Here is a 15436-nt window from a genome sequence, read left to right as displayed (position 1 = left end):
CAATTGGTCTACTTCAGTAACCTCCTGATGTCCCTCTACTCTTGCCCTACTGCAATCCATTTTTCTACAAAGCTGCCCGAATGATTCTTTGAAACTTAAGTCAGATCTTATTATTCTCATATTCTCAACCTGCTAATAGTTCCCCATCAAAGTGAATAAAATCCAAAGTCCATCCCAGGGTCAACAAGGTCATGCGTGATCTTGTCCCTGGCTACACCCCCAACCTCTTTCCCAGTCATTCTCCCTCTCATTCACCTTGCTGTAGCCACACTGCTCTCTTATTCTCCCTCAAATACAGTAAACACATACAAGAATCAGGGCCTTTTGCATTTGCTGTTTCCATTGTTTGGAATGTCCTTCACCAAGATATGAACATGACTTGTTACTTCAGTTTAATCAAGTTTCTGGTCAAACTTCATCTCCTTAAAGGGGCTTACTTGATGACCATATGGAATATAGCACACTCTATCATTCTCTATTCTCTTACCTTGCTTTATTTTTCTTCATAACATTTATGACTAAAAGGGATTATATTGTATATTTTTCTATTTCTCCCATGAAAATAAGAACTTTGTTTCATTCACTACTGTAGCCCACATGTCTAGAATGGTGCTAGGCATGTGATAGACTCAATAATTATTTGTTCAGGAAGTGAGTGAATGAATGAATGAATTGTACAATGAGTTATATCTTAAAATGATTTTATGATTATAAATACAGTCAATCCTCATTATTTGTAAATTCCATATTTACAAGTTTGTCTACTTGCTAAAATCTACCTATAACCTCAATCGATACTTGCAGTGATTTTGTGGTCATTCACAGATATGCACATGTGCAGAGTGGTGAAAAATTTGGGTTGTCTCAGAACCCTGTTCCCACATGAAGTTGATCAAGGTAATGCTCTGCCTTCTTGTTTCAGATTTCATACTGTAAGCAAGTGCCCTTTTTTGCAGTCTATTGAGTGCCATGTTTTCTCATTTTTGTGATTTTCTTTTGTTTTTGGTGATTTCGTTGTTTAAAATGATCCCCAAGTATAGTTCTGAAGAGCTATCTAGTGTTCCTAAGTGAAAAAAGGCTGTGATGTGCCTTATAGAGAAAATATATGCACTAGATAGGCTTCGTTCAAGCATGAGTTATAGTGCTGTTGGCTATCTGAGTTCACTTTTAATGGATTAATAACATGTATTAAATAAGGTATCTTTAAACAGAAACACACATAAAACAAGGTTATGTATTGGTCAGCTGATAAAAGCGTTGTGACCAGAGGCTCACAGGAACCTAACCCTTTATTTCTCCTAGGAGCAGTGGTTCAGTATTCACTACATTACTGTTTGTGATAACTTTACCAAACATAACTAAGGCAAATAGTGAGAATCAACTGCATATAGCACATATAAAATACAGGAAATAAAAAATACTACTGCTAGCTAATATAACTGTTAAGAATATTACGATTAAGACAAAAATTTGAATCTTATTGTATATAATTTATATTTATTTCATTATTTGCATTTACCACGTCATTAAAGTTCTTTGAAGCCTTGATTTTATCAAAATATATTACATTATATGTACAGTCTGGGATTCATTTTAATATTTCCCTTAATTCTTTGCCATGTGGGATATTTCCAGTTTTTCACTGTTATAAATAATGTTGTGATGAAATTATTGTGCATAAATCTTGCTGCCCATTTCTGATCACCTTCTTAGGACACACTAAACGTTTACAATTAATTTGAGATTCTTGCTACATTTTGCTTTCCAAAAGGTTGAAGGTATCTTGAACGTATAGTTAATGCATCAGTATTTCTCCTATAACACCTATGCCAGCACTGAGTATATAATATAGTTTGTTTGTTTGTTTTAACCTTTGCCAACTTGGTAGCTGAAGCTTCTATCTTGTTTTATGCGTATTTCTTCTGTTACTGGTGGGGCTGAACACTTTTGGTGTGTCTTTCCTCTAAGAACATTTTACCCATGTGCTATTTGCCCATTTAAGGTTAAGAATCATGTCTAATGAATTTCTAAGTAAGCTGGGATATCAACTGAGGTAATTAATAGAAATGTTTGAGACAACTCATTTTTTTCCAAGGAACACTTAGTGTGATTTGTAATAGTAAAAGATACATGAATAAATGTACAAATTAATTTAAAGCATACACACACTTTATGCTTTACAGAATAGCTAACTGAAGAAAACTGATGTATTTAAAACAAGGGATACAAATGTGCAACTTAGTGACTGCAGGTCCCTATACTAGTAGTGTTAAATAAAAATGTTCTTAGTTGAACAACCGTCCCATCAAGAAGGGTGGGCGATGGAGATATTTCTTTGTTGATCATTATACAGTGTGTTGCTATTCTCTGTGGACATGTAGAGAAAAAAAAATCAGTTGAATGGTACTTTAAATCCTAATGATACCACTTTTATATATTTTATAGTTTAGTTTTAGAGCAAAGCAATGCTTGTATTTGCATGATGATTGTCATTATAATTAATATTCTCATTTAAATATATAATTTACCAATGTTTATATTGCTAAATCATGGACAAAATTTTCATTTTTTATATCTTTTTCAATTATATTTTTTGATGTTACTCTCAGTGTTGTTAACGGTGGAAAGAACAAGAGATGTAGGAGTAGACAAAATCTTAGCTCTTATTAATTGTGTGATCTTGAGCACCTTACATGACTTTTTTGAGCCTCAATCTCCTTTACTATAAAATCAAGCCAAAAATAGTGCCTGGCACTTAGTAAGCTCTTTATAAATGGTAGTGGCTATTATTATCACTATTAAGTATCAGAAAATGCATAATTAAGTTAAGAAACGGCATAAACATTAGCTTTGGGTTTTCTGCTACAAATGCAAGCAAAATTCACTCCTTTAAAATACACATAAAAGAAAGGGCTTTATTATCATTTGCAGTAGTTATTATAATAATCTTTTAAATTCACACCTTTTTATTTTCCCCTAAACTTTCATAATCAATTACTTATATTATCCAAGTAAATACGATATGCTTTTTCTTTTCTTCCATGTTTATACATGCTATGGACAAAGATAACCTAACAAAATAGGATATTGGAACTTTTACAATCAACCCTTGAATGTGGGACAATAATTTTTCCATCGAAGTGTAGAGATGACATTCAAGTTAAGATAAGCCTTTGATTATGTTTGTAGATTCTTATGTCTAAAAGCTCCATAATCGACAAGAGTATAAGGATGTGTAAAGAATAATAATAAAATTAATGACATCATACATTATTTCAGAAAGCTTTATAATTTATAACTGAATTTTGACCTTCATTTTAAAAATGGGACTGACCATAAAGAAAAACCTGATCAAAATCAACTAGAATTAATATCCTTGAATAATAATCCATTATTTTTATATATAACATCTTTTTCTTAAGGCATTTCCACATTTAATATCTAATTTTATTATCACAAACACCTTGAGGGATAAGTAGGCTAAATATTACCATCTCTATTTTTCAAATTAAGAAATACTGTTGTGTAAATGAGGAAACAGGCACTGAGAGGTTAGGTGACCAAACTATGATAAAACAAGTAGCTGGTGACAAAGCTGAAACTAGAATGCGTATGTTATGATTCTCATCCCTGGACATATTATTTCTACTACACGTTTCTTTCAGATATGACTATACAAGAACCCTTTGCCACAGAGCTATTAGCTTCTAATAGGAGTCAGGGTTTTCTCCTTACTACTTCAATAAATCTTCAAATAAAAATGCAAGTTCCTTCTGACTGTTTTACGTGGAAATATTGCTAAGGTATCTGGGTCACAGAAAATTGGCACAAGGAAATGTTATATATGCTATTTACTAAATTTGCCTCATCAACTCATAGGACCCAAATTCCAGCAAAAGATCCCAGTTAGTTTCAAGAAATCACAATAGCAGTGGTACTGCCTATGACTTGGTTCTTATGTTTGAGCCATGTTTGAAATGTGTAAAAAGCGGAGAATAGAGGCAATTGCTCAGGTAGCTCTGATACTGTTCTGGTACTCTCTGCATATCCCTAACCACTACATTTCTAAGCCAGCCTTATCCTCATTGATGAATACATCCGAGGGACTGGTAGTGGTGAAAAGTGCAGTAATGGTAATCAAGTTGATTGCGGGTTTCCACCTATTTTGGTAGAAGGAGTTTCCACTCAGGGCACAATCCACCTTTTCTTATGACTCTGCTGTGGCAGCAAAAAGCTAGTTATTTCTTTATTACTGTCATTCTTCCTTCTTCCCTTACTCTCCCCTCTCCACCTTGACAATTTTACTCAACATCAGTCCTTTAACCTCTTGCATCAAACATGTCCCTATGTGTTTTACTTCAGGAGTCTATCAAATTAGAACACTTGATGTATGAATATTCACTTTTTAACTAACTAGCTTGAATCCACAATGAGATGAAACTGACCAATATTCCCACATTCCCTATTTCCTGACGCTGAAACAAAGATACAAAAATTAAAAAATGACAGCAGTGACAGGTTCTTCGTGAAAATGTTAACTCAGTATGTGCTGAGGACATGTTAGGATTCAGTGATATACAAGACAGCACACTATTGATAACAGCTACAGTAAAGATCACCCTGATCTTCACATAGTATATAATCTGGTTCGTGGGTCCTTTTCTCTGTTTTTTGTTTGTTTGTTTGTTTGTTTTTAAAGAAAGTGCACTCATCCACTCTTAGACTAAAAGATGCTTTGACAAAAATCCTTAAGTTACATACAACTTGCTGGAAAACAAAAATGATTTATAATCATGTCAGATAATAACTATTAATATATATATAATTATATGTATAATTTTATATATTGTATTAATAATTTATAATAAAATATCATTACACATTTTAAAAAATTGAATGACTGGCTCTTAAAAAATCATTTGTTGAAGTATAACACACATTTAGAAAAGTGCATGTAAGTGACCAGCTAAATGAATTTTCACAAACTAAACACATCCACGTAACCAGCCTTCGGATCAAGAAATAAAACATGACCAGCACCCCAGAAGCCCTTACATACTCCCTTCCAGTCACTAACCCACCTCAACAGTAACTACATAATGATTCCTAACACCATGGAGTATTTTTGCCTTAAACAACCACTTTTAAAGAGTACTCTTTAAAGAACTGGTTTTCTACTTGTTGCTTAATGGGTAAGATATTGAAATTAAATACCTGCACATATATTTTAGTTAATCCAAGTACCCAGAAACTTTCATTGTGAGGTTAAATAAAGACAGCAGCTAGGATCAGGTTCATATTTAATAAGCATTCACTGAACTGAATCTACTATGGCAACACTGAGTTCTGTTTTCCCCTGAAAAAGCAAACTAATAATATCATACATTATTAAGAAAGCATCATGCCAGGATGCAGCCATAACACAGAAACCCTCATATTGTAATGCAAGAGAATACAGGATCAGGTACCAAACAAAGAGTTTCAAATAAGTACTATGGTAGAGGAGGGAAGTGAGAAACCATTGAAAACTTGAACTGTTGGGGAAGCCTTTTTATAGAGGGGTGGGATTTAAGCTGGGCCTTCAAAAAGATACAAGGGACTCAAAAGGACTGAGAAAGGGGGGTGGCATCTCAGTTGGGAAAAAGCACAGAACCAGGGCTCTGAGATAGGTAGGGTAACAGTCTGATACAGATAAGCTATGCATACTATTCTCCAGACAAAAAAGATTCTGGGAGGCAAAAGCTATGGTACCCTGACAAATGCATATATAAGTCCATAAGAAATCATTGATTTAGGTTGAAACAATTGACTCAAATCCAAATGGCCATGATCTCTGCCTCCTTTCACTGCTACCTGAAGACATTAATGTTTTCACCCTATAGTTTCCTCTAGAAAGGAAAATGAATTAGAGGGTTTACATGTTATTAATTGAAAGCCGTGGACGGTAATGACTAGATTACTGACCAGCAAGAAGAAAATATGACTTTCTTTCCTAAGTCCTTTTGACATTTCACATTAAAATTATTTTCTAGAGCTTATTCATCTTTTTTAACTGATAAATAATCTCTATAGATCTGCTGTACAACACTGCACCTATAATCAACAATAATGTATTACACATTTAAAAATTTCTTAGAGGGTAGATCTCATATTAAGTGTTCCTGCTATACCAAAAATTTCTTTGAAAATGCATATTTTGAACCTCTTATTATTTCTCTTATTTTAAAGACACTTAGTTTGCTTTTAAAAATTAGGGGACAGTAAGGAAGAAAAAATTATAAAAAACTGAAAAATTTTATGTAAATAAATGAGTATGTATTTGATACCCTAAAACTTAATGATACTCCATTAAATTTTATGACATATTTATGGTGTTGATATGATAGAATGCAATTCATTCAGCAAAAAGTGTTTCTTATTTTAAACAGTATATACAAAACAGTCCAAAGGAAGCTGAACGATTTAACCTTTTTATTAAAATGATATAGTGGTACGTGTCCTCAGCTTTACTCAGATTGCTAACATTTAAGTAAAGTCAATTCTACTGACATTTTGCCACACTGGTATATTATCATTCTGTGCTTCTAAAAACTCAGACTATAACTCAAAGTTTAAATCTGTTAGGAAATCCTACAATTTAACACTTTCTTACATCTTAGGTCCTATAAGTCAGTATAAGTTAAATGCTCTAAAAACAGTAGGATTTTGTTCCATATATTATAGAAAAATCTCAAAGACTTTTATAAGTAAAACTAACAATAGACAATAGGAAAGTAATTTTTTCAGGCTTTAGAAGAAAAGTTAGCAAACGTTTCAGCCGTTAGTTACATATTGCACTGAGACAGTCGGCTCCCATTAGGTTCTATGAGACTTAGTCCTTACTGTTCACTAGAAACCTTCATGATTTGGTGACCTCCATAAGCTTAGGTCTTCTCTATTATTAACTTGATTGTTTCCAATTTTAACTTTTTCCTTGAAAGAGTAAAATATGAGCCAGGAAACACTGTTAAGTCTAGTGTCCTCCTTATTCTAACTTACCCGGTTTCTCTTCCCTTATTTACAGGAACAGTAATTTTCAGGTTGCTATTCTATTTCTCCACTCTGCACAATGTCTTATTTTGAAATATGCCTGCTGTACTAAAATGATACACAATTATTCAACTTAATAAGCACTTATTGAGTACTTCCTCCTGTCTGAGATGTTGTGCTGACACTGAGATTGTAAGGACAAGTAGGACATAGTCCTTGCCACTAAGGAACTCATTCTAGGAGGTAGAGATAGAAGCATACAAAGAAAAAATGCAAATGTCATATGTGCTATATAACTATTAAGCTTAAAGTGCTGCTATAACACAGAAGAAGGATAGGTTAATTCTGCCAAAATGGGGTTAAAGGGATTATGGACAACTACATAGAGGAAGTAGCATTTATATTTCCAGTAAGTTTTTTTATTTGGTCAGCATTTACTTTCTATATGTTTTCTAATATATAAGCATGAATCTCTGTTGCATATTTTAGACCACAAAGGAAGTAAAACTGTAGCTGAAATATATATAATGAAATAACTCTAGACAAGGTCTGCAAACGTACATTGACTCTACCATCCAGCTGTGTGATCTTGGGCAAGTCCTTCATCATTCTGGATCTCATTTTCCTCAACTGTAAAATGATGAATTTGGACTAAATGCCATCTTGGGTCCCTTTCAGCAGGGACTAGATAATCTCTGAACGTTCTATCAATTCTGGAGTTTCTGAAAGTGTTTTGTTTTGTTTTCATTCCCTCAACTTTTTTACTCTTTTATTTTCTTTTTCCTTCTTTAGTTCATTTATTTTTCCTTACAACATTTCCTTTAATTTGAACTTTTATCATTATTAATCCTGTGAAGAAGTCAGAATGAATAAATAGCTAACCAGTTACTAATATGACATGGAAGCATGGCAGATATCAAAAGGTAGAGTTGGTTATTAAAATTTTAAATAATTTATTTAATTCATAAGAAATTAACTCTGTTCACAGGAAACTTAACAAGCTTCTATCTTGTAGGATGGCACTAATTTCACTGAAGTAAAACCCATTTTGGATTTATGCAAAACCTTAGGATTAATAGTGCCTTCAAACACATTAATATAATTTTTCCCCTACCGAATGGAATAGTTTTAATTAAACTTTACCAACCCTTTTGGTTTAATCCCTGGAGCTGACCTATAAAACAGTAAAGGTTTTAAATCAAACTGTAAAAATCCTTAAAGCCAAAAGTTGAAGTAAGTGATAGCTACAGGAGAAAAATAATAATAATAAAGGATTTATCAAATATGTCTAGTAAACCAGCAATGTTTTATATAATATATATATATTACATAAAAATTTATTTATACACACACACATATATAATCTTTAAAATTAATTATTGGAATAAAGGTAATTGTGGTTTATCAAAAGTATTTTCAACACTTTAAAGGCATCAGAGTCTCTGTAGTGGCCATTTGTTTTCTCTAAAGACTCACTGGTATGTCAAACATGAATGAAAGGACCTGCAGATTTATCACTTAACATAGAATAAAATGACTAGAGCAATGTTATTTTATTAATGTTACTGGTAATAAAGTTACATTATACAGTTTGCTTCTGAACTTCATCAGCGCCATGAGAATATCTGTTTAGAAGAAAGTGATGAACTCTCCTTCCTCTCACCCTGCCTACTTGCCTCCCCTTCTCCTCACAATAATAACTAACTAACTAACTAACTAAATAAATAAATAAACAAAGAGAGGAACCCAAACCAAACCAATACCACACTCTCATTCTTCAGGTAATGCTTCATAAACTTTTCCCACCAAAGATTAGGGATCTAATGGAAGAGAAGATTGAACATGTACTCCTAGGGATCTGCTCCAAGTGTGAAATTTCTTTGAAGTCATCCATTTTTAAAAAAAATTCATGTGAATTCTGCACATTCTACTCCATAATATATATATGTTTTAATGTAAAAATGATGTGATTTTCCCCAATATCTTTGAGTTACAGAGTTCTAGGAAAATATGCTAAGTTTATTACCATACCTTTGCACCTTCCAAAAAGCCCACAATTTTAGAAGCTTAACTTTACAAGGAATAAAGGTTATTATGAAATAGATTTTTTCCATGGAACCCACATACCTCTTTCCTTTTGTTTTCCTTTCATTTCAAGGTGATTTTTTTCCTTTGTCAGTAATTATGAGGGCTATAACTGAAGTAAAATAAATTAATTTGCTAGACCAGTCCAAAAAAATCCTTACTCTTTCAGAGTAGGTACTTGGGTTCTAGTAAACCAAAAGCAAAGAAAAGGGTATTGGTAGTCTTACAGTTGTTCTTTAAATTTGAGTTTTATAATTCAATCATTAACTAAATTTGTTTTGTCTTATCTATATCCCTCCAGTTAAAAAAAATATTTTTTTTGTTTTGTTTTTGAAGAGAAGGGGATCATTTCACAAGGAGATAATCCATCCTCAAATAAAATGAATTATATAGTGTTGACCCACTTTGATTTTTTGCTGGTATAATATGAAACTGCATGTTATACACAGTACTGATGGCAACAGAATGTGCTTCAAACAGAACTGAAATGTATATTAAGCAAACAAGATAAGTTAGACTCATATATCAAGGAAAAGTGTTTAACTATAAATAAAAGTAATTGGCTTGAACTTTCACCATGTTTCTTCTTGCAAACTAAATTCAACAGTATTTTCTCCTAATGCTTTAGTAAAACACAACCAAAAAAACATTAAAAAATAAATAAATAAAAGAAAGAAAGAAAATGGATTCTGAACAGTGATTTGACAAATGATAGTCAGTTGTCTTAGAGGACAGGGCAGGTGAGATTTCCAGGCAGGGGATGCAGCATGAAATCATACACAGAGACAGGATTATTACAAAGGAATAAAAATGGCTCCAGAGAATATACGTCTGGGTACACTGAAATGAGAACTAGGAGGAAATGAAAGAGGGATGCAAGCAGGCGGAATATGCTTAAGAATTTTTTGAGTTGAGAACTCTGAATTTGAATTTCATAGCGGGAAAAAAAAAAGAACTGGTCAAAATAACTTGAGAATGGAGATTGCTATGGCCAAAACAGTGAGATAGGAAGAGGATTTTCAGCAACATTCTTTTGAATACACTGGCAGGAAGAATACACAAAAGCAGAAACAATCAAAATACAACAGATATTCTGCTCTTGAAATGGATAGGGAGAAAGAAGTTGGTGATACTATACAAGAAAAATATGAAAGGTTTTACCAAAAGCCCAGGCATAGGAGACAAACAAATAGAACTGAATACAAAACACACTTATCTGAGACTGAAAGAACTCTAAGATAGCCTTATGATTATTCCCTTCTAATAAGATCATAAAAACAACTATAAGTCTAAGTAGTACATCAATTATTACTACTACTAGTAGTATTATTACTACTACAGCAGTGGTATGGCAACAGCTGCATACTTACTGTGTGTCAAGCATTTTACTGAACGGTTTGAATATGTTAACTTATTTAATCTTATTGTTACTATCATTTCTCTCTTACAGATGAGGAAACAAAATTTTGTAGTTTAAATTACTAGTTCAAGGTCACAGCACTATTAAGTAGTAGAGCTTGTATAAGAAAGTTATGACATCTAACTCAAAAGGCTGTGCTCTATCATCTACCATGATCAGTAGCAGTAGTGGCTAAAAGTATATGATATGATATAATGTCTCTACACACATAATTATATAAAACATATATATAAACACTATTTTGCTTTTCTAAAATATTTGATTTATTTTTAACTGAAACAATTTTTGTTTTACTTTTTGATAGCTAAGTTTAATAAAAGTCTATTTAAAATTTTGTGTTTGTCTTTTTTTTAAAGCATAATTGATTATACATATTTGTGGGATACAAAGTTGAATATCAATACCTGTGTACAATGTGTGATGATCAAATCAGGATAATTAACATGTTCATCATTATAAAACGTAATCATTCCTTGTGTCCATTCACCAATTTCTCACTAACCCCCTCCCCCTCCCCCATCTCTAGTAATCATAGTTCTGTTCTCTCCTTCTGAAAGTTCAACATATTATTGTGATTACTGTTTCTTTCTTTCTTTCTTTTTAAAATTTATTTATTTATTTTTTAGCTCCCAATTAAGAGTGAGGACATGTGGTATTTCTCTTTCTGTGCCTGGCTTATATCACTTAACATAATTTTCTCCAAGCTCATCTATGTTGCTGCAAATGGGAGAATTTCATTCTTTTTTATGGCAGAGTAGTATTCCATGGTGTATATATACCACATTTCTCTTATCCAGTTGTCCAACGATGGACATTTAGGTTGTAAATAGAGCTGCAATGTGGGAGTGCAGGTATCCCTTTGACATGATGATTTCCATTCCTTTGGGTATATCCCCAGTAGTGGAATTGCTGGATCATATGATAGTTCTGTCTGTAGTTGTTTGAGGAACCTCCATACTGTTTTCCATAATGGCTGCACTTTACTCCACATCCTTGCCAGCATTTGTTATTCTCTGTCTTCCTGATAATAGCCAGTCTAACTGGGATGAGATGATGTCTCAATGTGGTTTTGATTTGTATTTCCCTGATGATTAGTGATGTTAAGCTTTTTTTCATGTACCTGTTGGCTATTTGTATGTCTTCTATTAAGAAATGTCTATTCAGCTCCTTTGCCCATTTTTAAATTAGACTATTTGTTTTGGTTTATTTTTTACTGTTGTTTGAGTTCCTTGTATATTTTTGATATTAATCCCCTGTTGGATGTATAGTTTGCAAATATTTTCTCCCACTCTATAGGTTGTCTTTTCACTTTGTTAAGTGTTTCTTTTGCTGTGAAGAAGCTTTTTAGTTTAATATAATACTATTTGTTTATTTTTCCTTTTGCTGCCTGTGCTTTCAGGGTCTTATTCATAAAGTTTTTGCCCAGTCCTACATCCTAAAGTGTTTCCCCTATGTTTTCTTCTAGGAATTTTAAAGTTCAGGTCTTATATTTAAGTCTTTAATCCATTTTGAGTTGATTTCAGTACACATTCTTCTGCACATGGATATCCAGTTTTCCTAGCACCATTCTCTGAAGAGGCTGCTCTTTCCACAGTGTATGTTCTTGGTGCCTTTGTTGATGATCAACTGGCTGTAAGTACGTGGACTGATTTCCAGATTCTCTATTCTGTTCCATTGGTCTGTGTGTCTGTTTTTATGCCAGTACCATGCTGTTTTGGTTACTATGTCTTTGTCGTAAAATTTGAAGTCAGGGAGTATTACGCCTCTCATTTTGTTCTTTCTGCTCATGATTGCTTTGGCTATTCAGAGTTTTTTGTTGTTCCATATGAATTTTAGGATTGTTTTTTCTATTTCTGTGAAGAATGTCATTGGTATTTTGATAGGGATTGCACTGAATCTGTAGATTGCTTTGAGTAATATGGATATTTTCACAATGTTAATTCTTCCAATCCATGAAAATGGAGTGTCTTTCCATCTTTTTGTGTCCTCTTTAATTTCTTTCATCAGTGATTTGTAGTTCTCATTGCAGAGATATTTCACCTCCTTGATTAAATTTATTCCTAGGTATTTTATTTTTTTGGTAGCTATTGTAAATGGGCTTGCTTTCTTTATTTTTCTGTTAGTTTGTTGTTGGGGTATAAAAATGCTACTCATTTTTGTACTTTGACTTTGTATCCTGAAACTTTACTGAATTCATTTATCAGCTCTATGAGTTTTTTGCTATATAAACAATATACATACAAATATTCTTACATATGAAAGTACTTCAAAAAGCTCATGGAAAAACAAAATTAAAAGATAATATGAATCTTTCCATAAACTTTTTGAAGACACCCTGTATATAGTTAAATACTGAAAGTTATATATAACATCTATATAGATACACACAGATATATATATATATCTCAACAGGCATTTAGTCTTAAAAATCAAAGCTAATGCAGGCTTCATTCCACATTTCATTTCAGTCACTCCAGAATATTTTTACTAGAAATATGTATTTATCAGATATATTCATATAAAGTATCCTCAACATAAGAATTAAAAGTCATCATTGTAAAATTGACAATACATTTTATTTAAATATATTCTTAATATACTTCCTTCCAAAATCTTTTAAAAATTGATTCTACATATTGAACAAACAAAATTTAGAAAACAATTCTGGTAGAGGACAATCGAAAAGTAATAACAGCACCAAAATGATCTAATTTTAGAACTGGTCTAATTTGTGGCATTTTACATATTTCAAATAATAATACAAATGTTCTAAATGTCGCTATTATATTACGTTAGTCACAAGTTAGTAAATATGCTTCTAGTCACAATGCTATATTTTTAAATCCAAGGGCCAAGATATGGAAGATCCTTAGAAAAGCAATTGACAGAAAGCTGTTATTACAGTTGTAGTGAGTGTGATTTTCCATCATATTAAAAAGTTTTCTTAAAACAAGGAAAATAAATAGTACTATGGCATCATAGTTTATCTTCTAGTGTTATTCTGGTCCTTGGACCACAAAACGAGACACACTGGATAAAATTAAAGAAATATGTTGAGGATTTGATTGACAATACTAGACTAGCAGAGATGACCATTGCACAATGTTACACAAACAATACTCTGGGTTTTATGGACTCACTTTGTTTTTCGTTCAAAGAACACTAACAGGTTTATATGGTTTGTAATAAACTTAGGAAACATATATGCTTTCAAGTTCTTACTGATAGTCCTCAGAGTTAGAGAATGGAATTACTACTGTGTAATTTCAAATATAAGATTTATGGCACACTTCTCTTACCTAAAAGGGAAAATGTAATTCTCCACATATATAATCTCACCTTCAGAAAATGTTTCTTTGATTCTTTCTCCATTCTTTCACTTTTCAACCTTTTGCAAGAGTAAACAATGCCCATTAACTGACTAAGCTAATTACTGTGACTTAAAATCTTGGAGGCATTTTTGTTTCCTCTTTTCCGTTCCTCACTGGTGCCAAATCTTGCTCATTGTATCCCTTCATTGATGCCTTATTTCCAACAACATCAAGACTAGACTCCTTAGCCTGACATCAAGATATCTGAGGTGCTACCTTACTGCTCCAGCCTTATAGCCAACTCTCCCTTTCACCTGTCCTAAAACATTGCCACTGTGCCTTGCTCATGCTGTTTTCTCTCTGGCAATCAAGACCTCTTCCATATCTGCAAAACCCTATCCTCATATTTCACCTTTTGGCCTCTTTCAGGAAGTCTTCTCTTGTCAACCATTCAAAAGTACTTTCTCTCTCATTTAACTACAGGACATTATTGTTTCATGCAGCACTCCTCACATTCATCCTTGTTTTATAAGGTCGTGTGTGTGTGTGTGTGTGTGTGTGTGTGTGCGCGCGTGCGTGTGCGTGTGTGTGTGTGTGTGTGTCTTCTCACCTTCTAGATTTTAAACACACTCAAGCAAGAACTGTCTTACAATCATTTCGATATCACCAAAAGCCCCATAGCAAGAACTGTCTTACAATCATTTCGATATCACCAAAAGCCCCATAGCATGGCTCCTTTGCAAACAATATACACATAAATGTTTATCAAGTAAAAAAATGAACATATTGTCTGATCAGAGATATGAAACAATCAATAACCTAGCAGTTAAAAAATGAAGACAAAAACAGGTTATTAAAACTACACTGACAAATATAAGCTAATGGAAACTATCTTCCTGCCTTTCTTATATCACTAAACAAACAAAAAAGGCTTTTATGATTAATAATGTTTAGAGATTCTTTAATCTTACCATTTCAAATAGAATATATAGGCAAGGAATAGTCTCAAAGCAGTTACAAATCAATTACCTTTGCTTGCACTTTCTACATGTTCCAGTTCTTCAGGAAATTTCAGGATATCCCTGTATTTTTCCTCACAAATTTCAGCAATAAAATGCAAAAGGGTTGTTTTCTGATCTGCTGATTTAGTATCTCTGATCTGGAAAGAAACAACAGCAACACATTTTTTAGTAATTTTTTTTAGTAACTTAAGTACTATACAGACTTTTTTCTTAAACGAGTCAGACAACTGAATAAATGAATTCAATTCACTATAACTCATTTAAAATTAAAAAAAAAAAAACATGTTTGGAGTAGGTTGTTAATGGAGCCTAGTAGCAATGCTCTGGAATTTAAAATGAGCTCCACATTTTAAAAGTGAGAAAAATGACCAATAAAAGTGCCAAATTAAACCTTAAACTATATTTTCAAAAATGTCTGAATCATTATGGCAAACTGAATTATTCTTTTCATGTCAATGTGTGCTTATGATTATCAGCATTCTGTTCTTTGCTTTATCACAAAAAGATATTCTGGAAAGCTGGATTCATTTGTGAGGCAATATTTATTTCTACCCATCACTGATGTAGAT

At 32.7% G+C, this 15436-nt stretch overlaps 1 protein-coding gene across 2 annotated transcripts in view; it reads right to left on the bottom strand.

Annotated features, from left to right (window-relative positions):
• Positions 1-15436, bottom strand: part of DIAPH2 (diaphanous related formin 2) — an 834932-nt gene that overhangs the window by 370975 nt on the left and 448521 nt on the right. For both annotated transcript variants that reach the window (XM_063083053.1, XM_063083052.1), the window contains one exon: positions 14875-15004. In XM_063083053.1, the coding sequence (XP_062939123.1) occupies positions 14875-15004 (130 nt within the window). The remainder of the gene's footprint in view (positions 1-14874; positions 15005-15436) is intronic.

This window comes from Cynocephalus volans, chromosome X (genome assembly GCF_027409185.1).
Source record: "Cynocephalus volans isolate mCynVol1 chromosome X, mCynVol1.pri, whole genome shotgun sequence".
NCBI lineage: Eukaryota > Metazoa > Chordata > Mammalia > Dermoptera > Cynocephalidae > Cynocephalus > Cynocephalus volans.
Note: the sequence above shows the minus strand (reverse complement) of the source record. Positions and strands in the feature narration are given on the sequence as shown.